The sequence below is a fragment of the Carcharodon carcharias genome, chromosome 5, assembly GCF_017639515.1.
Source record: "Carcharodon carcharias isolate sCarCar2 chromosome 5, sCarCar2.pri, whole genome shotgun sequence".
Taxonomy (NCBI): Eukaryota; Metazoa; Chordata; class Chondrichthyes; order Lamniformes; family Lamnidae; genus Carcharodon; species Carcharodon carcharias.
In genome coordinates this window covers 46,338,947-46,363,286 of record NC_054471.1, presented here as the reverse complement: position 1 = coordinate 46,363,286, position 24,340 = coordinate 46,338,947, and the positions used below count along the sequence as shown (strand labels likewise).

General features: G+C 47.3%; 1 protein-coding gene across 1 annotated transcript in view; it reads left to right on the top strand.

Moving 5' to 3' along the window:
* Positions 1-24,340, top strand: part of LOC121277708 — a 149,491-nt gene that overhangs the window by 99,189 nt on the left and 25,962 nt on the right. Inside the window, exons 20-23 of the mRNA XM_041187343.1 lie at positions 3,115-3,239; positions 3,635-3,863; positions 6,924-7,126; positions 21,182-21,337. Coding sequence (XP_041043277.1) covers positions 3,115-3,239; positions 3,635-3,863; positions 6,924-7,126; positions 21,182-21,337 — 713 coding nt within the window. The remainder of the gene's footprint in view (positions 1-3,114; positions 3,240-3,634; positions 3,864-6,923; positions 7,127-21,181; positions 21,338-24,340) is intronic.

Sequence of the window (24,340 nt, the reverse complement as noted above, 5' to 3'; positions counted from 1 at the left end):
GGCCAGCAGGTTAGAAGATGCACCTCCATTCACTGGAACATTGGCCAGTTCTGTGGATGACTGTTAGGGCCTCCAGCCTTCACCCCTTGCACTGCCTCACCCACCACCCAATGCCACCTCCATACCCACCATGTATCCTCCATGCCCCTCCACATCCCATGCATTCTGCATGTCCCATACCGCTCCATACCTCATGCATCTTGCATGCCTCCATACCCCCTCCATACACAACTTGCCTCCTCCATATCACCCCACGTATCCTCCATATCCACTCACCCAGTATCCACTGTGGACAGAACTCATGACCTCTCCAATAACATTGGGAAATCTTTGAAATGCTTATAAAATAAATACATGATCATCCATTCAATATCCATTTGAGAAAAGGTCTTTCCTCTTAGGAGCTCATAAAACTGTCAATAAAACATACAGTCATTCAAACTCCACTTGAAAAATATTCCATTTAAGTGCTCACAAACCTGTCAAAATAAGAAACCAATACAAATCTCTTCAAAACACTTTAATCCTATTAACCGATCATAAAACTGTCAATTAAATGAAGCTCACAGTCCCCTTCACAGCTATGTAAACAATTATTGCTGAGCTGAATCCTATGGTGGGATTTGGAACTCAGCAAAGCATTCTTAATGATATTCCTTTGCATAACTGAACTCAAGAAGATGGTGCATTTGAAGTTGACTAAACAGAGGGCTAGCTATCTATTCCATCTTTTCAAAGGCTCAACAGATTAACTTTCAATCAAAAAAATCAGGAATCTGTTCAGTTATTTTGAAGGCTCAACAGATGCCTGGACTTTAAATCAACATAAAAATCAAAGCACAGGGTATAGATGACACATTAACATCTGATTTTTAATACTGTTGAATGCCTAAGAGCCCTTTAGCCACTGGAGAAAGTACTCTAAGGTATCTGAAAGCTCACACAATGCTGGTCAATTTAATGGTTCACATATGTTATAAGGACAGAGCCCCATGATCAATCACTGTATTAGAAATGTACTTAACTTATCACTCAGCACCTATTTATGATGTTGGCAACACCTTTTTACCTTGCCTGTCAAAAGGTTCCCGACTCCTGAACAGACTTCCCCCCAGGGTTTACGAACTGACTGACCAGACGTGGTTCCAGGAACCCACCTGCCTCATTGATGATATCAAATTGGAAATTCAAAATTAAGGCAGGTGTTTAAAAAACTGAACCCGATGTCACTTTGCATGAGCATCAGGTTGCCACCTGTCATGTTTCATGGCCAGTCACTATGGCAGCTTTTGGGAAATGGGTGGGAAATGTAAATTTATGGTCACCCTGCCTCTATTTTGAGCCATTCTATGTGGGTTTGCCCAGTGTCGGGATGGCAAAATTCAGCCCCATGTGTCTTTTCCATTGGCTCACTTGGAGTAGTAGTGTGTAACTACACTGAATAGGGGAGACTGATGTTCAGAAGGGGAGATGGACACTCCCAGATTGGGGGATTGATGTTTGGAAGGGGACACTATTGAGTAGATAGGGAGAGAGGCGTTCAAGTGGGGAGACTACGGTTCGGACAGACTTGGACTCTGACAGGGTGACTGGAGCTCAGACAGGGAGATTGGGGCTCAGGCAGGGAGACGGGGGCTCGGACAGGGAGACTGGAGCTCGGACAGGGAGATGGGGGCTCGGACAGGGAGACGGGGGCTTGGACAGGGAGACTGGAGCTCGGACACGGAGATGGGGGCTCGGACAGGGAGACGGGGGCTTGGACAGGGAGACTGAAGCTCGGACAGGAAGACTGAGGCTTGGACGGGGAGACGGGGACTCAGACTGGGAGACGGGGGCTCGTGTGGGGAGATGGGGCTCAGACGGGGAGACAGGGGCTTGGACGAGGAGACGGGGGCTCGGGTGGGGAGACGGGGGCTCAGGTGGGGAGATGGGGGCTCGGGTGTGGAGACTGGGGCTTAGGTGGGGAGACTGGGGCTCGGGTATGGAGACGGGGGCTCGGATGGGGAGACGGGTGCTCGGACGGGGAGACTGGGGCTCGGACTGGGAGATGGGGCTCGGACGGGGAAACTGGGGCTCGGACTGGTAGACGGGGGCTTCGGGTGGGGAGACAGGGCTCGGACGGGGAAACGGGAACTCGGACGGGAAGACTGGGGCTCGGACGGGGAGACGGGGGCTCGGACGGGGAGACGGGGGGTCGGACAGGGAGACGGGGGGTCGGACAGGGAGACTGGGGCTTGGACAGGGAGACGGGGCTCGGATTGGGAGATGGGGGCTCGGTGGGGAGACGGGGGCTCAGACGGGGAGACAGGGGGTCGTACGGGGAGACGGGGGGTCGGACAGGGAGACTGGGGCTTGGACAGGGAGACGGGGCTCGGACGTGGAAACTGGGACTCGGACGGGGAGACTGGGGCTCGGACAGGGAGACGGGGGCTCAGACAGGGAGATGGGCGCTCGGACGGGGAGACGGGGCTCAGGTGGGGAGATGGGGGCTCGGACAGGGAGCCTGGGGCTTGGACAGGGAGGCAGATTGTTGGACGAGATACAGGACAGAAGAACTTATTGTTGTACAAGTCACTAAACCTGACTTGTGGGAACTACCATGTGTTAATTCACCCACAGAAGTGAGATGAGTGGCCTTAAAAAAACATAACTTACCTTTTAAAAATGATAAAAGATTTAATGCTCTGTGCATTGTGATCCTGAATTCAGCAGATCAACCTACTTTGGGCTTCTGCTAGTGCTGCTTTTCAGCAATATCCTGACTTTGACAGCAGCCCTGATATTACCTGGTCTGTGGTTTTCACTTCCCCTGTGGGTACGTCCCAGACCAGAACCTGGCATTTGCCCCTGAGGAACTGTGTGAACTAGCAGGAGGTTGAGAGATTGCTTTCCTTCACTGTGTCACATGTTGGTAATTTGATGTGTCATCACACCACCGTAACTATTCCACCTTCTGTGCAATCAATATAAGCTGATAGTTTAGAGGGGTATGAGGAGGCTCATGTGGAACATAAATACTGGTAGGGACCAGTTGGGCTGAATGGCCTATTTCTGACTTGTAAATTCTACTTAATATATCAACACTGAAACACTATCCCTTAACAACATTTACAGATAGATGACCAGCGGGAATACGTACAGAGGATTTGGAGGGATGACAGAGGGGCGGAGATGGGTATGGAATTTGGCCTGCCCCTTAATATCATTACTAAGCAACCAATTGCTATTAACAACAGTTGGTAAGCAAAAAAACACTCCCAATATATCATGTTTTACTGATTGTGATAAGTGATGTGTCTTTTCTGTTTGTTAACTTCTGACTGACTTGTATTAGATGATCCATCCTGGCTATTTTAACTAGTCTTTCCTGCTTTAGCTAGACTTTTAAGTTCATTGCTATGTCAAATTGCAAGTACAAATTCATATTTGATGAATGTTTGACTAAGTTCTGTGTAATACTTGAAAACACAACAAAACACAGGACACAATTACACCTTCACAAAGGTAACACTATGCTAGGGATCGTTTGGTGTTAGAATAGTAGGTTCAACCTATATATCATATTGTTACAGTATTTTCAATAAAATATGGCAAGGTAATGAAAGACTATAACAATCTTTTGCTGTGCTTTCAGTCCTGCCTTGAAAAAGATCTACTTGTTGGAGTTCCATCCATCATTGGGACTGGCCTCACGTGTTCTGAAGACACTAGAACATGCCTACTGGGAACTGCATCACATTCACAGACCAAAGTCGGCTGACGAGAGCATCAGCCTAGAGAAACAAGTCCTCAATCTGGCGCTAGAAAAGTGGGCAGCCCTGGAAAAGCCCGAGTCATCCTACAGCCTCCAGGTTCAGAAGGACGTACGTATACCTAGGCGGGTAAATGTAGTTGAGGTATAGATCCACCTTTATTAGTTTGTAGATCTAGAGGGCGAGAATATAACTGGGAGGCAGCTATTGCTGCAGCCAGACAAAGCCCTGGTTAGACCATTTCTGAAATACTGTGTATATTTCTGGGCACCACATCGTGGAAAGGACAGAGGGAATTTTCTCAGGCAAGGGGTGCTTATGGGGAGTTAAATCTCCTATGAGTGACATCAAATTAGAAGCCCTACACCATGGGGGTGTGGGAGGAGGGCTCACCCCCTTGGCCTCTGCCTTTCCCTGAAGTTGTGCGCTGCCTTCTCCTGCAGAGAATTATGAGTGTTAGAAATGGGTTGTGTGCAGAGGAGGAAAGGACAACATTTGGAAGGTGTCTGTGAGCATGGGTGTGAGAGGTCAATAGGATGAGAGTGAGTGTTGGCTGTTCAGATGGGGATGTGAGGAAGGGCCTGGAGAGGGAGGGCTGGGTGGAGCTTTAAGGTGTGTTCTGAGGACTGCTGTGCAAGTGACTGCTGGGGAAGTCAGAGTGTTCCACCACTCAGCTTTCCTGTCCTCCCGAGGCCCTGGATCCTTGGTGCGCTTTCTCATGATTGGAGGAACCAAACTTCTGCTGCTGACTCCCTCAGCCACTTTCGTCAACACTTGCTTGGTTGGACAGGTTGTCAGAATACTGAAAGGCCTGGATAGAGTGGACGTGGGGAAGATGTTTCCATTAGTAGGAGAGACTAGGACCCGAGGGCACAGCCTCAGAGTAAAGGGAAGACCTTCTAGAATAGAGATGAGGAGAAACTTCTTTAGCCAGAGAGTGGTGAATCTATGGAATTCATTGCCAGGTCATTGAGTGTATTTAAGACCGAGATAGATAGGATCTTGACTGGTAAGGGGATCAAAGGTTACGGGGAGAAGGCGGGAGAATGGGGTTGAGAAACTTATCAGCCATGATTGAATGGTGGAGCAGACTTGATGTGTCGAATAGCCTAATTTCTGCCCCCATGTCTTATGGTCCTCCCATCCTTGGGAGAGCTCACCTCACTGCAGCCGGACCTCCAGGTAAGAGATACGGGGATCAGCCTTCCCAGGTCTCTCCATGTTGTCGTTGCCTCTGGCTTGAGAATCCGTTTCCTGTTGATGCCCTTTCTACCCCATGCTGGGGGTTTAATTAGAAATCCAGTGCATAATCCCGCCCACCCTCCGATTGGTCGGGGAACCTGAAAGCAGGATGCTCATACTGTAGCTCAGTTAAGGAGCCCCTGCAAAGCCCACTCGGGCTGTGCTGGGGTTCCCGGCCCACGAATAGTCCCACTTTTTTGGCAGGTACTGAGGATGAACATTTCACCAGGTGGAGGGAGTGCAGCACGGTTTCACCAGAATGTTACCAGGGATCCAAGGATTAAGTTATGTGGACAGATTACATAAACTAGGCCTATACTTCCTCGAAACAGAAGGTGGTTTGAATGAGGTTTTAGGATTTTGAAAGGAATTGATAAAGTAGATGGAGAGAAATGTTTCCACTGGTGCAGTAAGGGGACACAATCTTATCCGAGGAAAAAAGTTAGGGAGCAATTCTTCACACGAAGTCTGGTAGAAGAATGAAATCCTCTCCTACAAAAAGCAGCAGATGCTAACTAAATGCTGATTTTGAATCTGAACTGGATAGATTTTTAGCCACAGGTGTAAGGAACATGAAGGCAAGGCAGGTAAATGCAGTAAAGCTGTGGATCAGCCATGATCTAATTGAATGACGGAGCTGCTTGAGGGGCTGAATGGCCTAGTGTTGTTCTCATGTTCTCTTTGAATCTGCTTTGACAAGTGGGATATAAACTTCAAAGCCTTTTGCCTAACCATACTACTGCTTTTACTAAATGGAGTGAGTGGGGCTTATCCAGTTACATAGCAGAAAGTGACTGCTGGCACTGGGTAACCAGGCATTGGCATACACAAGGGTGTTGGATAATATTACAAACAGTGACAGCAAAGCTCCAGTGGCTTAATCCTGAGAGTGCGTTATTGCCTTCAGCAACCTCCCAAATGCTCTCTTTTGTACTATGTGCAGTGTGGTTTTGTTCATTTTCTTTGGAATTACTTTGTTGGAGTTCACATTTTTCAGTTAAGCCATTGTGTCTTCATGTTGCTAGAAAAACAGTGTTTTAGTTTACACCTTTATGACACGAACTAGACCAGAGTATGTAATGAACAGGAAAATTCAGCACTGCAGGGAAATCTTTCATACCATGTCACCACTTAATAAAGTTGCTCTGTAGTGCAGTCTGTACATTATCTATTTTACCATGGGGAGAAAAGCTATTCTATATGGTAGACACTCAAGAATAATAGTGACCTGGAGAGGTGGAGGACTGTTACCATATGCAGTCTCACTTGGAAAAAGACATAATCCTAATTACTTGATTGATATTTTGTGAACAAGTGTGAGACAGAGGGATCCATTTTAATCCTATCTGCCCAATGGAAAAAAATAGATTACTTACCCCCTCTGGACCTGACCATTGTTAACCATTTGCTATGTTGATCTGCAGGGTTTTGCAGGAAGATGAGGCCCTCAGCCTAAAACATGAGTCTCATAAAGTTATAAAAATTACGGTCTGATTACATCAACGTCATTCAAACAGGGACTGAGTGGAAAAGTTACCCTGGCTTTTCAAGCTGGGTAGAAGCAGGTTGACAGCTGGTGTGAAGACAGAAGAGTCTGAACCTGTCCTGAGTAGTACCATGAGAAGCAGGATTACTTCTCCATGTCCTACAAGGAAAACCATGACATCTCCTCTCCTTGAAAACTGGATGTGCAGCCTTTAAATGATGTCCAGTAGTTAAAATAGCTGGAGCTGAAAGCAAGGCCAGGGACTGCATCTCACACTCGCCCTGCATCCTCTCCCCATCTCAAAACCTCATTAGCTTCAGGTTAAAACCAACCCTAGAATGTAAATAAAACTAACTGATTTGGTTGCATTTGAGGAGATGGCAGCCAATTTGACTTTGATCAAATCTTCTGCCCTCATTTCATTGTACTTCTTGTTGTTGCAGTTGTTTTCAGGTGTGTTCATCGAAGATCCGCTGTTTGTCAGAGACATTGGGTTTTCCTTTATGGAAGATTCAGAAGAAGTTGAAAATAGACCAGGAGCAGAAAAACAAGCTTTTATGCTGCATAGTTTCTCCAGGCTTCTGGAGATTATTACATTGCGCCATCGATTGATAGAGGCCGCATCCGAAACTGCCCTGTTAGCTCGGTAAGTACATCCCATCAGGATATAGCGTTCTTTATTTGGAGTGGGTCTTTTAATTCCATGTTTTTTCCTTCCTGTTGGGTCCCCTGTCCATGAAATTGAAGCAGTAAGTTTCATGCTTCCAGCTTTATATCAGTGCCACTCTCAATCTAGTTAGTGTGAAATTGCCAACAGCAATGTGGGACTGGCCCACTGTGTCACACCCACACAGTTATACCCGTGGACTTATGGAAAATGGATGCTTTACTTTTAAAAGCAAAATGGGCCATCTGTTTTGAAATAAGATGGAATTGAGAGGACAGGTGACCTCTATTCTTGCCTGCAGGAAGGCTGGAAGTTAGCCTGTTTGCCTGGACAGGACTTTAAAATGCAAATGACCTTTGGGACATTCCATTAGGAAGACATTAAAATGCGACAGATCTTTTCCTGTAGATTTAATTGCCGCCAAATATTTGGAGGAACTAGTTTATAATGGCAGACCTCTTGGCTGAAGAATGGAATTTCACAGAATAGTGGCAAGCAGAACCCATTTAATCATAAGGAGATCAAACGGCTAAAATTCAAACCCTATCGTGTGTCAATGCTCAAGTCATCAGGGACCATTTGTGTGGACAATGGAAAAACAGATACTCTGGTCACTTGACAGAAACTAGATTACAATAAGGAACATTTATTAGCGCACGTTTTTCAGAACATCCTCAGTAAGTTGGTCCGGGAGACAAAGAGACACAGAGGGAAGAGATCCAGCCCAGAAAAGCCCAGAATTCATTAACAGGCAGAGGAGCGGGGCTATCCTTTTACCTACTGATTGAAGAACCAAGCCAGATCTTTGCTACGGGGGCTTGACTGCACCTTGACTCGAGCAAAGCCAGAAGTCTGCTGCTGCAAGTAGTAGACCACTGCAGATTAGTTGCCAAAAACTCCTAACCTCCATTTCTTCAGTGAACCAAAAGGGAATCATCAGGCCTGCAATGTTTCAGCCTCCATTCTCGAAAGATTCAAGCTTAACAATGAATCTTTTGGACTTTGTAAAAACCTAAGGGCGAGGTTTTCCAGCCCCGCCCGGCACGGGATCATCCAGTCCTGCCAAAAGCCAATGGACTTTTGGCTGGGCCACTGAATCTCCCACCGCGGGTCCCGCCACAACGGAGCCAGAAAACCCCGGCCCACCTCTTTTGTAATCATCTTTTCTGGTGTGTATGCATGTCTGTGAACATGTGTGGGTGGGTGCTGTTGCAAATACATTTGGGAATTGAGAAATAAACATTTATTCTCTTTTTTTAAACTTACGAGAAAACCTATTGTTATGACCACAGCCGGTATTTATTGCTGTAAAGACCAAATCCAAGAGGGAAACTTGGCTTATGGGCCATACCCCTTTTTTTTGTATTCTAAAAATGAGAAGAAGACATACTGATCTCAGCAGCTAGAGGTCCAGTAACATCTTTTGGATTTTAAAAGTTAAAAGTAAAAGTTTTATTAACAAGAATACATGAAAACTTAAGCACGCAAGATTACAGTTACACAATTAAGGTGAGTCTTACAAAACATTCCTCAAAAAACTCTCAAGTTGGTCAAACCTAGAAGTAAACACCTCCAGGCAACACTCCCTTTTAAATGTTAACTATAAAAGAAATCCAGTAATATTTCACAAGGCAAACCGGTGACTAGTAGAGTTCTGCAACGGTCAGTGTTGGGACCACAAATTTTCACTTTATACAATTAAGATCTAGATGAAGGAACTGAGGGCATCCTGACTAATTTTGCAGATGATACAAAGATAGGTGGAGGGACAAGTAGTATTGAGGAGGCGGGGAGGCTGCAGAAGGATCTGGACAGGTTAGGAGAATGGGCAAAGAAGTGGCAGATGGAAAACAACATGTGGAAGTGTGAGGTCATGCACTTTGGTAGGAAGAATAGAGGCATGGACTATTTTCTAAATGGGGAGAGAATTCAGAAATCTGGAGTGCAAAGGGACTTGGGAGTCCAAGTCCTGGATTCTCTTAAGGTTAACTTGCAGGTTGACGCGGTAGTTAGGAAGGCAAATGCAATGTTGGCATTTATTTCGAGAGGACTAGAATATAAAAGCAGGGATGTGCTGCTGAGGCTTTATAAGGCTCTGATCAGACCACGTTTATAATATTGTGAGCAATTTTGGGCCCCGTATCTCAGGAAGGATGTGCTGGCCTTGGAGAGGGTCCAGAGGAGGTTCACAAGAATGATCCCAGGAATGAAAGGCTTAACATATGAGGAACATTTGAGGACTCTGGGTCTATACTCAATGGAGTTTAGAAGGATGAGGGGGGATCTGACTGAAACTTACAGAATACTGAAAGGCCTGGATAGAGTGGACGTGGGGACGATGTTTCCATTAGTAGGAGAGACTAGGTCTGCCTCAGGGTAAAGGGCAGACCTTTTAGAACAGACTTGAGGAGAAATTTCTTTAGCCAGAGAGTGGTGAATCTATGGAATTCATTGCCACTGAAGGTTGTGGAGGCCAGGTTATTGAGTGTATTTAAGACCGAGATAGGTTCTTGATTGGTAAGGGGATCAAAGGTTACGGGGAAAAGGCGGGAGAATGTGGTTAAGAAACTTATCAGCCATGATTGAATGGCGGAGCAGACTCGATGGGCTGATTGGCCTAATTTCTGCTCCTATGTCTTATGCTGTAGCTTCAATAAAGGCATACCACATGACTTCTACTCTCATCCATTCTGTGGTGGAATCCACTTCACAATAAAACTGCTTGTTGCAGTCCAAGACTTTTCTGGCTTGACTGGATGGTTGATTTTTTTTTTTATTCATTTGTGGGATGTGGGCTTTTCTGGCTGGGCCAGCATTTATTGCCTGTCCTTAGTTGGTTTTGAGAAAATGGTGGTGAGCTGCCTTCTTGAACTGCTGCAGTCCATGTGGTGAAGGTACACCCACAGTGCTGTTAGGAAGGGAGTTCCAGGACTTTGACCCAGCCACAGTGAAGGAACAGCTATATATTTCTAAGTCAGGATGGTGAGTGACTTGGGGAGTAAATTGCAGGCGGTGGTGTTCCATTTAACTGCTGCCCTTGTCCTTCTAGATGGTTTGGTCGTAGGTTTGGAAGGTGGTGTCAAAGGAGCCTTGGTGAATTCTTGCAGGGCATCTTGTAGATGATACACACTGCAGCTACAGTGTGTCAGCGGTGGAGGGAGTGAATGTTTGTGGATGTGGTGCCAATCAAGCAGGCTGCTTTGTCCTGGACAGTGTCAAGCTTCTTGACTGTTGTGGGAGCTGCACTCATCCAGGCAAGTGGGGAGTATTCCATCACACTCCTGACTTGTGCCTTGTAGATGATGGTCAGGCTTTGGGGAGTCAGGAGATGAGTTACTCATCATGCGATTCCTAGCCCCTGACCTGCTCTTGTAGCCACTGTATTTATATGGCTAGTCCAGTTCAGTTTCTGGTCAATGGTAGCCCCCAGGATGTTGATAATGGGGGATTCAGTGATGGTAATTCCATTTAACATCAAGGGGTGATGGTTAGATTCTCTCTTGTTGTAGATGGTTATTGCCTGGCACTTGTGTGGCGTGAATGTTACTTGCCACTTGTCAGCCCAAGCCTGGATACTGTCCAGGTCTTGCTGCATTTGGATATGGGCTGCTTCAGTATCTGAGGAGTCACAAATGGTGTTGAAAGTTGTGCAATCATCAGCGAGCATCCCCACTTCTGACCTTATGATGGAAGGAAGGTCATTGATGAAGCAACTGAAGATGGTATGGCCAAGGACACTACCCTGAGGAACTCCTGCAGTGATGTCCTGGAGCTGAGATGACTGACCTCCAACAACCACAACCACCTTCCTTTTTGCCAGGTATAACTACAACCTATGGAGAGTTTTCCCCTTGATTTCCATTGACTCCAGTTTTGCTAGGGCTCCTTAATGCCACACTCAGTCAATTGCGGCCCTGATGTCAAGGGCTGTCACTCTCACCTCACCTTGGGAGGTCAGCTCTTTTGTCCATGCTTGAACCAAGGCTGTAATGAGGTCAGGTGCTGAGTGGCCTTGGCGGAACCCAAACTGGGCTTCAGTGAGCAGGTGAGCAGTATTGCTAAGCAAGTGCTGCTTGATAGCGCTGTTGATAATACCTTTCAGTACTTTACTAACGACCGAGAGTAGACTGCTGGGGCAGTAATTGGCCAGGTTGGATTTGTCCTGTTTTTTCTGTATAGGACATACCTGGGCAATTTCCATATAGCTGGGTAGATTCCAGTGTTGCAGCTGTACTGGAACAGCTTGGCTAGGGAGCGGCAAGCACAAGTCTTCAGTTCTATATTCAGACTGCACCTTCTTGTGAGTAAACATGAATGCTGGCTTAGCACGTAAGGTGTAAAGGGAATTTGGATATTTATATAAATGAAGGGATATATGGATTTCAAAGGTCAGCTCTGTCTCAAAGCAAAACATGAAAACAGGATACAGACTGGCAGTTGTGAAAAACAATTCAAAATGGAGGATAGAGTTCGTGGTCTGAAGTTGTTGAATTCAGTGTTGAGTCCTCAAAGACTCTTTGAAATACCAGAAAGCATATTGAAAATGTCTGCAGTCTTCTGGGTCCTTAGCTTCGAGTGCTGTAGAGTGCCTAATTGGAAGATGAGGTACTGGGCGGAATTTTCTGTGGCCACTGGCATCGGGCCCTTTTGGCAGCGTGTGCTGACAATATGGTGAGAGGTCCAAAAATTGTTTTCCCGACGTTGTGAAAGCAGATTGCAATCGTCCGCTCAGCCCGTCAATGGTGGGCTGCGTTTCCAGCTGTCGGGCATCAGTAACCTCACTGTAATACATCTGCATTTCATTATAAGGCCAGCCAGCCAGCCAGCCAAAATCATCCCCTCAAGGAATCACGCTGACGTGTTTCACAACAGCATATATAAGGCATTCACTTGGTGAGCTGCATTTTGAGGGGAACTCAGAGGTGAGTGCACAGTAATGTTGCGCAGCGCTCATGAGGGTTGCCTGTTGAACTTCAGGGTTGAGGCGATTTGGAGAGCGGTGGTGTTGGGGGGGGGAGGGGGTGGGGGTGGGTGCAAGGACTGCCCTGTGGTTGAGGCTGGGGTGGTGCCAAGAGCACAGCATCAGTCCCGTGTGTAAAGCTGCAGCCAATTGGTCAGATGGAGTGGAGTGGAGGAGGGTGGGGTTTCGGGCAGCCATGCAGTGCACTAAACTCTGGCTAAGTGGTGGCCAGCACTCTCTGGAATGCATAAAGGGGTCTTCAGACCTAACCAAGCTAACCCATGTGTCTGTCTTTCGTCCTGCAGGAGGAGCACATCAGGAGCATGGAGCCTAGTGAACTACATGGCATACAGAGAGTGAAGAAGATGGAGAAGAGAGTGACGGTGACATGTATCGTTGTCACCTGCTGCGCCCTTTACAACCTGGCGCTGCAATGGGGAGAGGATCTGGCTGAGGAGGAGATGGAGGAGCTGGAGGTCTCCTCTGAAGAGGTGGACGACGACTGAGATGAGGGTGAGGAGGTCCTGGAAGGCGACGATAACAGTGATGTGGCCCTCCCACTGGCCAGAAGAGGCAGGCGCTTGGGAGGCCCTCATAGCTGCTAGATTTGTGGAGGATAATGATGACATGCAGTGAGGACACTCCATAGATCCTCACATTGCATCCGTGAACGTTTATCTCCAGTCTGACTTATGGCAGCGCACGTACGCTCTGTGAGAGTGCCCCTGTCATGGAAACGCACTTTCTCGATTGCAGAAGGATGATGACAACGTGCAGTAAGGACACTCCATAGACCTTCACACAGCCTCTGAGAATGTCTGACTCCTGCCTGGCCGAGAGTAGCTTGCTTGCACTCTGTGATCAGGGTCATATCATAGAGACACAGCCATGAAACTTTAGAAGCACCTGATCCTTTGTCCACCTTCAACATCTGAGCCCTACAGGAGCTGGAGCACAGCATCATTGGTCACAGTATTGATGAGTTGGGGGCCAGCCCCACCTAAAAGGTTCTGAGAGCACATAGAGAGAATGATGGAACTCTGTAACGCCTACCCACTACATTCTGGCAGCAATGACAAGCACCATCGAGGTGCAGGCATTAGTAATGTGTCCAGGGAGCGTGAGGCCAGACCATCACTTTGGTCTGAAGGCTGCACAAAGCACAGGGAAGAAGCCCTGGATGGAGACAACTGCTTTTACCTTGTGTAGAAAGGTTTCACATCTGAGTGACACAAATACTGCTCATCAGAACAAGGAGCCATTGGCAGGTAGACGGTAGACATTCTTGGGAGCTTACTTACAATAGTGAACAGTATGTATAAGTGATTAACACCCATGCCCAGGCTGTGCAACTATGTCTTCTTAACCTTCCTAACCCTGTCACTACATCTTGCTGCTCCCTGGATATCCACAGCGGAGGTAGAGGCAGCCTGCTGACTGCTATGCCCTGTCTGTGATGACCTTGACAGGCATCCTCTGGACAAGACCTGGAAGGCCCCAGCCTGCTTTTGGGGTCCTGCTGTGTGGCAGTGCACCCTCCACAGCCTGTGGAGCTGGAGCTGCTGGAGTCACCTGGATAGATGGCCTTGGGGTGTGCACCTGCTTATCCTCTTCCCTATGGGTGCCTGAAGGCCTCTGGCTGACTCCTTGAGGAGAAGGGGGAGCTGGAGTGAGATTGAGGCCAACAGTGTTAGCGATGGAGTTCAGTCTACACAGCAATGAAGGAACGAAGTCCTGGATCAAGTTCTCCATGGTGGCCACCATCCTACCAGTGTTGACCATGGTCCATTTGCATGCCTGTGCTATCACCTAAGCCTGAAGTCGGACAGACTCCTTCATCGTGCTTTGCAATCTGAGGAGCGGACATCCCTTCCTGATGTTCCTGAGCTTGCCTTTGCAGCTTCAGCAACTGAGATATGACCGAGTGCAGAGGCTCATCACCTGACTCGGACTGAGCACGTTTCTGGCCTCCAGTGGTCCTCCGCATGCTGGACACGTGGGGAGTCCCTGTCGCCGCCTGCTGTGGATCAGAAAGTATGATGCGCTCACCAGACTGTGATCCCAAGGCTACTCTTAAGCTAGGTCCCACTGAACTGTGTGCCTCTGTCCTGGTGGAGGGTGTGGGCGAGCGCTATGATGGTCTTCAGGGAGGGTGCCTCTAGATTCCTCTTCAAAGGTGTCTTCGGGGCTTGATTGGAGGCCCTGGGTCATGGACTCTGTTGACTGTTTCCCAGATGTGCCTGCAGAAGCAAGCAGAGGTAATTAGTGCATGGCAGTGGCCTGTGAAACAGGACACATCATTCACAGCATGGTTGTCTGGTGGATGTTGTACTGCTGGATCCTCACTTGATAGAGCAGCACCGGCCTCAACGTCAGCACAGGACTGGTGCAGATCCTCGCCGGCCAGCTGGATGGCTCTGTTTTCAAAGTCCTTGGGGACCTTGATTTCAGGCATTCCTCCACCAATCTGCCACCTCTCCCTCTTGTTGTGAGCCAGCTTGTCCTGCATGAATAGAGATGGAGAGAGTGTAAGCAGGACGCCTGCCAGGCCAGAAGATAAGTATAGCTTGCATGAGTGGGTGGTGAGTGGTCCCATGGACAGGATGAGGACAATGACGGTGTGTGTGAGAGAGTGAATGGAGATGTCCCTTGAACTGGCAGTGAGTGAGAACCCTATGGATGTGTGATGGGTTTGTGAGTGTGTGAGTTGAGAGTGACGACAAGAGGGACTTACCCTGGCGGAACGGAGGAGATCATTCATCCTCTTGCGGTACTGGGTGGCTGTCCTCTTTTGGCACTGATCACTGCAGCCACTGCCTCCCTGGCCAGATTGGTGATGTTGCTGCCCATCCTGCGGCCAGAGCAGGGGTTGAGGGCATCACGGCATCCACAAGGTGCTCGAGGGAAGCGTCATTAAACCTGGGGGGGGGACTTCAGTCTTTTTGCCTTTCGAGGCCATGTCTTCTGTGCAGCAGCCCTGGGCTGGAAGCACTGAGATGTGTGCGTGCGACTACACTTTAAATATTGCGCCCAATGTGATGAATGAGAGCCCGCCCGCCGTGGAAACAGTGTTTCCCGGGAACGCATAATTAATGCGGTGGGATTGGGATGATACAGCATGAGGAGCCGCCATTGCAGCCAGTGGGTGAACTGTTGCTTTTCCTGCCCGCTACTGCACTTAGTGAAAATCTGGGACGATTCCACCCATGGTGCCTCCAGCTTGCGTTGGGCTTCACTGGAACATTGCAGCAGGCCGAGGACAGGTATCTGGGCATGAGGGCAGGATGGTGTGTTGAAATGGCAAGTTGCAGGAAGGTCTGGGCTGTGCTTGCGGACCGAGTGAAGATGTTCCACAAAGCGGTCACCCAGTCCGCGTTTAGTCTCCCCGGTGTTCAGAGACCGTATTGGGAGCAGTAAATGTAGTAGACTAAATTGAAAGAAGCATAAGTAATTCGCTGCTTCACCTGGAAGGAGTGGTTGGGACCTTGGACAGTGAGGGGAGAGGGGGTAAATGGGCAGGTGTTACACTTCCTGTGGTTGGGGGTGATGGAGGAGTCGACCAGGGTATCGCAGAGGGAACAGTCCCTTCAGAATGCTGACAGGGGAGGGGAGGGGAAGATGCGTTTGGTGGTGGCATCGTGCTGGATTTGGCGGAGATGGTGGAAGATGATCCTTTGAACACGGAGGCTGGTGGGGTGGAAAGTGAGGACAAGGGGAGCCCTATCGTTGCTGTAGGAGGGAGGGGAAGAGATGAGGGCAGAAGTGCAGGAAATGGGTCAGACACGGTTGAGGGCCCTGGGTCAGGAAAAAGGAAGATATGTCAGAGGTGCCATTGTGGAAGGTAGCATCATCAGAACAGATGTGACGGAGATGGAAAAACTGGGAAAACAGAATGGAGCCCTTACAGGAAGCAAGGTGTGAGAATGTGCAGTTGAGGTAGCTGTGGGAGCCAGTGGGCTTGTAATGATTATTAACAGGTAGGCTATCCCCAAGGGACAGGAAAACCAAGGAAGTGTAGGGAAATGTCAGTGATGGACATGTGAAGGTGAGATAAGGGTGGGAATTGCAAGCAAAATTGATTAATTTTTCCAGTTCCAAACAAGCGCAGGAAGTGGCACCGATACAGTCATCGATATACTGGAAAAAGAGTTGTGGGAGGGGGCCTTAGAAGGACCCGGAACAAGGAATGTTTCTCGTACCCTACCAAAAGACATGCATAACTAGGTCCCATTTGGTTACCCATAACTACACCTTTTATTTGGAAGGAGTGAGAGGAAGTGGGGAGATGGTGGCATAGTGATAACGTTGCTGGACCAGTAATCCAGAGACTAGGCTAATGCTGTGGGGACATGGGTTCAAATCCCACCATGGCAGCTGGTGGAATTTGAATTGTTAATAAACCTGGAATATAAATCTAGTCTCAGTAACAATGACTATGAAACTGTCATTGATTGTTACAAAAACCCATCTGGTTCACTAATGTCCTTTAAGGAAGGAAATCTGCCATCCTTACATGTAACTCTAGACCCACAGGAATGTGGTCAGTTCAAGGGCAATTAGAGATGGGCAACAAATGCTGGCCTTGCCAGTGATGCCCATATCCCATAAAAAAAGTTAAAGGAGAAATTGGTCAATGAGAGAGCAAGTTGAGCCAGATGGAGAAGGTTGGTGGTGGCTGGAAACTGCTGACATGGGAGATGCTGTTGCTGTCTAGTATACTGACCTCTACCTCACAGAGGCTGTGTGCCAACTGTCAGACACTTCTTTCTGCCCTCCCCCGGACCATGGCTCCACTAATGAACATCAAGCCATTGTTTCCAGGACCGTCACTGACCTCATCTCCTCTGGAGATCCTCCCCCAGCCTCCCCCAACCCTGAACAGCCTGCTTCTACCTCCTTCCCAAAATCCACAAATGGAACTGCCCTGATAGACCCATCATTTCAGCCCACTGAACTTATTTCTTCCTATCTTGACTCTATTTTTTCTCCCCTTGTCCTGCTTCTTCCCGCCTAGGGGAGCCAAGGGTTATTGGGGGGGGGCGTGGGGGGGGGGGGGTGGGGTGGGAGGGGGTGCAGAAGGGGAAGTGGAGTTAAGACCACAACCAGATCAGCAGTGATCTTACTGAGCGGTGAAACAGGCTTGAAGGGCTGAAAGGCCTACTCCTGGTCCTAAGTCCTATGTTCCACCAACATTTGTGATTCTCCTGACACCCTATGTCATTTCAATAATTTCCAGCTTCTTGGCCCTAACCACCGCCTCCTCACTATGAACATCCAATCCTTCTACCCCTCCATCCCCCCTCCAGGATGGTCTGAGGGGTCTCCGCATCTTTCTTGAATGGAGGCCTGAACAGCCCCCGTCCACCATCACTCTCCTCTGCCTGGTTGAACTTGTTCTTTCACTGAGCAATTTCCCCTTTAACTTGTCTCATTTCCTCCAAATAAAAGGTGCAGCAATGGATGCCTGCATGGGACCTAGTGATGCTTGTCTTTTTGTGAGGTATGTGAAACATTTCCTGTTCCACTCCTACTCAGGCCCCCTCCTACAACTCTTTCGCTGGCACATCAATGACTGTATTGGTGCTGCTCCCTGCTCTCATCCGAAACTGGAAAAATTAATCAATTTTGGGTCCAATTCCTACCCTTCTCTCATCTTCCCATGGTCCATCTCCGACACCTCCCTTCCCTTCCTTGACTTTTCTGTCTCCATTTCTGGTGATAGACTGTCCGCAAATATTCATTACAAGCCGCCAACCCCCACAGCTACCTTGACCACAGCTCCTCACACCCTGCTTCCTGTGATGTCTCCATTTCATTCTCCCAGTTTCTCCATCTCAGTTGTATATATTCCAATGGTTGCTACCTTCCACAATGTTGCTTCCGATATGTCTTCCTTATTCCTGAGCCGAGGATTCCCCCTCACTGTGGTTGACAGGGCCTTCAACCATGTCTGACCCATTTCCCGCACTCCTGCCCTCACCTCTTCCCTTCCCTCCTACAGCCATGAGATAAGGTTCCCCTTGTCCTCACTTTCCACCCTACCAGCCTCTTGTTCCGTGACGTCTTTGGTATTTAATCTCCCCTGCCCTCGAACCTTTGCCTGAATTTCCCTTTTGTCCCACCTGACTCATTTCTCACCAGCATAAAACCCATCACATTTCTACCTCTCTTCAGTTCCGAAGAGGAGTCGTAACGGACTCGAAATGTTAACTCTGTTTCTCTCTTCTCAGATGCTGCCAGACCTGCTGATTTTTTCTGGCACTTTCTGTCCATATGTTGAAACCATGCTTTATTACTGAATGTTGTAAGTGCGCATCAGCACACTTGTCCTCAAGTTGCTCAGCCAAGTTTTTTTAAAGATGAATATAAATTGGCATACAACAGTATTATAAGCTAGTGAGAGAGCCACATATTTATCCTTATTATGTACCAAGTTTATGTATCAATAACAACAGATCAGATTCTCTCCCACTTGCTTTTTCTTCTTTGTATTCAGATTATGAGAAAAAACTTGCTGACACGACGGGCGGCTGAGGTCTGGAAGGCCCCGACTGCCTGCAAGTGTGGCGGAGGCAGGTTCAATCGAGGCATTCAAGAGGGTGTTCGATGATCATTGGGATAGAAACGATGTGCAGGGATACAGGGGGGAAAGGCAGGGCAATGGCATTAGGTCATAATGCTCATTTGGAGAGCCGGTGCAGACAGGATGGGCCGAATGGCCTCCTGTGCCGTTAAAATTCTGTGACTCTGTGATTATCTGTTATACAGACCTATGCTTTTGTTGACACATGCAGGGTGCTTTTTGATCTTGGTAGCTGAAGCTGCGAGGATTTATTTTTACATTTTGAATTACATCAGGATCTGACACCTGCAGAGGGAGACATGTTTCACCTGCTGTGTACTTCAGTAATGGAGGAGGCTGCTTTCACATTATTAGTATCATGCTCGAAGCTTCCAACATCAATACTAAGATATTGTTGTGGCTAATGAGCGCTAGGATATTCTTTTACTGCTCGTGTGTGTCTGAGTATAAGATGTGTTTCAGGAGAGTTTAAGTCACGCACAATAGTAAGTACATATGTGTCCATATCAAGTAAGCCCGGTTGAGATGCCAGTCAGGTTGGGTGGTGGACAGACAGGCACCATTGAGGCTCACCCGTGAATAGTGAATGAGGGACTGGAGCCCAGCAAGTTTATTTAGCTTATTTACACAAGTTTATTTACACACGTCCAGGCCAATAACATCAGAAAAATCAGTGAGGAAACTATACTTGGTCTGCTGAAGTTTACCATGAGTTTAATATCTTTTAGATATCAGTTTAAAAAACTGCATGGGCAGAATTTTGCCCTTGTCGGTCAGGCCCAGGAAGTGGTCGCAAAGCTGACCAGCGCCCGTGATCGGGCTCCAACCTGGATTTCCCACTGGCTGGCCAATTAATGGCCAATTAACGGCCAGCCAGAGTGAAATGCGTGCTGCAACACTCAGAGCTGCCAGAGTGGGGGAAGGAGGAGCGCGAGTGCAGGTTTGCGCACAGTACAAGCTCCCCAAGGCACAGAGCTGCCTCAGGGAGATGAAGATTTTTAAAAATGAAGATAAAGGTATTAAAAATAATGAGAACATGTCCCCTCATGTGACTCTGTCACACGAGCATGGACATGTTAAATATGGGTGTCAAAAGTTTAAACATTTTTTTAATCGCTGGTTGAAACCCCATCCTCAACTGAATGGTTGGATGGGCACCAAAGAATTTAAGTCAATTAATTGACTAAGGGCCTTAATAGGCTGCTTAATTGTTGGCGGATGCACTTCTGACTCTCGCATGCGCCCACCAACCAAAATATCGTATGAGTGCGCAATGACATTGGGACGCTCGCCCGACGTCATTGTGCATCATTTTACACTCGTTCGGTTCGGGCATGGGCCCGCCTGACGAGAGAAAAATTCAGCCCCTTGTGTCTAACTTGCATATCAATTATTCCGCTATAATATAAGTGAAATACTGCAGATACTGGAAATCTGAAATAAAAACAGGAAATGCTGTAAAAATTCAGCAAGCCTGACAGCATCTGTGGAGAGTTAACACTTCGAAACCGTATGACTCTTCTTCAGAGGTGAAGAGAGAAATGTGATGGGTTTTATGTTGGTGAACAGAGAGGCGTGGATGGAGCAAAATAAGAGGTCAGAGATCGGTTGGCACTCAGGAGAGTTAAATGACAAAGATGTCGTGGACACAAAACAAAGGGAATGGTAATGAAAGTGTGAAAGACTAAGGCAGGTGTTAATAGTGGCATAAAGGTCAGATATCAGAACAAGGGTCAGCGCTTTCTGAAAGCAAAACACAAGAACAAGTTACAAACTGGCCCTTGTGGGGGGGTAATGGGGGAAGGGGATGAGATGGAAATAAATCAAAATGGAGGACAGAGTTCATGTTCCGAAGTTGTTGAACTCAATGTTAAGTCAAGAAGGCTGGAAAGTGCCTAATTGGAAGATGAGATGCTGTTCCTTCGGTGTGCATTGGGCTTCACAGCAAGGACAGAAACATGAAAACGAGAGCAAGATTGAAATGGCAAGCGACAGGAAAGCTGGGGTCATGCTTGCAGACTGAGTGAAGATGTTCCGCAAAGCTGTCACCCAGTCTGTGTTTAGTCTCCCCAGTGTAGAGGAGACCGTATTGTGAGCAGTGAATATAGTAGACTAAATTGAAAGAAGTGCAAGTGAATTGCTGCTTCCCTTGGAAGGGGTGTTTGGGACATTCGACATTGAGGAGGGAAGAGGTAAAGAGGGACCACCTCCTGTGATTGCATGGGAAGGTGCCTTGGGAGGGGAATGGTGTCCTTACAGGAAGCAAGGTGTGAGGAGGTGTAGTCAAGGCAGCTTTGGAAGTTGGTGTAATGAATATTGGTAGACAGATTCCGCTTTAATAGTTCAAATATGGGACTGTTGTGACTTAATGTTTAAAACTTGTCTTGTACTGCTTGTGGCAACTTTCCTCCTATCTCTCTCTTTGAATTTGAAAGATTCTAAACATGTTAGAATGTATTACCCTCTAGTAACATTGCTGCTTTATTCCCAGATTATACAAGTCTGCGGCAGCACAAATGGGTTTCGATGAATTCCATCTCTACCTGCGGCCTGTACAATTTGAATTTGCGGCTTATAAGGAGAAAGCTGATCAGCCCCCTCCAGTGTTCATCACGACTCTGCTGGAAGACAACAGTAACGTTGACAGGTATCGCAGTCAAAGTTTTGCTTAGAATCTAAGGGACGAAAGATCCCTATTGGTCTTTCCGTCTCCCTTATACCTGTTGTCAAAGTGCTTACATTTTTTTAATTGTATATTTTCATCCCCTTTGTTTCTTCAACACTTGCTGCTCCATCCTGCAGTCAATGGGGAACAAGCTGGTGATCTCAACCCCAACCTGTTCCAGCACTGCCTCATAATTGCCCTCCAGAAGATGCGCAGAAGTGACTTGGGCTGAACCTTCTCCCTGGTTTCTGCTTTCGTGGGAAAGCCATGTCTGCTGAACCCAGTCAAGATCAAGGACTTAATGGGCAGAATTGTTCCGTTGGCCGGCTCGCCAACGTGAAAATGATGCGGGAGGAACCCCCGATGTCATTCCGCCCCATTTAAATATTCAGGAAGGCGGGTGGACAGTGAGATCAGCTGTCCTCCCGCTGACCTGTCAATGGCCAATTGAGGCCATTGACAGGATAATTAAGCCAATTAAAGGCCCTGCCCATCCGATCTTAAGGCTGGCGGGCTTCTGAAAAAACATGAAACCTCATCCACTGGCGGGATGAGGTTTCATGTCTGTTTTAAAAAAACTTTAATGCACTTTATGTGATATTTATTAATGTGTCCCATCTCGTGTGACATTGTCACATGAGGGGAACATGTTAATGATTTTCTTATTTTTCTATTTTTTCAGTTTATAAAACTTTCAGTGATCTCCCTGAGGCAGCACTTAGTCTCAGGGTGCTATGCGCTATTTCGTGCGCGTGCGCAAAAGAGCGCACTTTGACAGTTGGGGAATCCCCAACTTAATTGCCCCGCCCACTCAAAATGGCGGCAGGGCCCGTTTCGGCAGCAGCGATCGGCTGCCCACCTGCCCATCAAGGGCAAAATTCTACCCAATGTGTTAGAAAGAGCTGAGTTAGCATTCTACTGCTCAAAAGTCCCACACTGCAGCCATATTAGGGCGTTGCAGCAGAGTTTGTAGTAATTTTTAAAATATTCTCTCATATATATGTGGACATCACTGGCTAGGCCAGCATTTATTATCCATTCCTAGTTGCGCTTGAGAAGGTGGCGGTGAGCCACCTTCTTGAACCGCTGCAGTCCGTGTGATATATGTCCATTCACAGCGCTGTTAGGAAGGGAGTTCCAGGATTTTGACCCAGTGACAGTGAAGGAACGGTGATATATTTCCAAGGCAGAATGGTGTCTGGCTTGAAGAGGAACTTACAGTGGTGGTGTTTCCATGTGTCTGCTGCTCTTGTCCTTCTGGGTTATAGTGGTCATGGTTTGGAAGGTGTTGTTGAAGGAGCCATGATGAGTTGCTGCAGTGTATCTTGTAGATGGTACACACTGCTGCTACTGTGCGTTGGTGGTGGTGTGAGTGATGTTAAAGATGGTGGACTGGGCGGTGCCAATCAAGTGGGCTGCTTTATCCTGGATAGTGTTGAGTGTTGTTGGGCCTGCACTCATCCAGGCAAGTGGGGAATATTCCATCACACTCCTCCTGCCTTTAGATGGTGGACAGCCTTTGGGGAGCCAGGAGGTGAGTTACTTGCCGCAGAATTCCTAGCCTCTGACCTGCTGGAGGAAGTGGCTTCTGACGAGCCATCCCAATGTTGTAGATTTGCTACAGATGTCTTTGCGGTGGATGGCATAGATCTACAACTGATGCTGTGCTGATCCAAGGACTATGGAGGCAATTATTCTTGGTCATGCATTATCAAGTAGCTTGTGCCAGGGCCTGCACAGATGTTAGTAATAAATTGATGTTTACTGGCAGGTCAGCTTTGGATCTTCCTTGTGTGCTTTGTATTATCTTGTACTGAGACATACAATTTTGCGATTGGGGCAATCCAAATCCAACTCCCATTATTAATCTAAACTTGATTGCTGTCGGCCGCCTGAGCTCCCATGTATATTTGTTGATAACTTGAGAGCTTCCTTGCATGTTCTATTTTCAGCTCCTCCTGATCCACTGTAGTCTTGCAAATGTATCTTGCAATGGGCTTCACGTTAATTCACATACAATATTCAATTAGTTTGGGTGCCATATAATCAGGCCGTTGGGGGAAAGAAATTTTTTTTAGTTTTCCTTTAATAAGGTATTTATTTATACGTGTAAAAATGCCCCCAAAATTTGTAGAAGCCTAAGATAAAATTGCACTGCAAATGATTAAAATGAGTAAAAAAGATGTGGATCCTTTAAGAAGGCCAGTTTATGGAGCTTCCATGAAACCTATTTCAATCTGATGCTTTGGTCACAAAGCTCAGTGCCAGTCTAAACCACAGATGGAAAATCACACTAGACCTCATCTCTTTGCTTTATATTAAATCAAGCTCAAGGGTCATTTTTAGCTGCTGTAAAGTGCCAGCCAGGAAATTATGCTTGGTTTCATACATTCTTTTATCAATGTGGCAAACAAGCATTTCTAGCTGTAAATATAAAAACAATAAACTGCGGATGCTGGAAATCCAAAACAAAAACAGAATTACCTGGAAAAATGTTTAGGATTTAACGATTGAATAGCTTGGCTTAAAAATAAATCACTGGGGAAGGTTTTAATTCTGATTAATGGCATAAAAACTGGAGGTAGTGGGTGGAAGTCGATAGAAAAGATCAAAGTTAAGTAGAAAGGGTAATTGTCCAGCTGGCACATGTCTGCCCAGGCTGCTCTTGCCAATTTTCCATCACCCACAAGAGTGAAAGTCTAGTCCATTCATTCTCAACAGTATGGATTATTATCAGTTTTATTGTGCTCTGTCTCTAAAGGCTTCCAATTATTTGTCCCCCTTTTATCCCCCCCTCCAGGGCAGGATTTTCATATGGTGGGCTTCCCTCCCCTGCCAACCGATGGGTCAGTGGCAAACGCATCCCTGCAGTTCCCCTGCAGCAGCTCCACTATCTTGGAGCCACTCTCCAAGGAGCATTAATTGGCTGGATACTTCGGCGCCCCCACTGGGGTGGGAGTCCCGCCTCAGAGAGGTGTCAGTCAA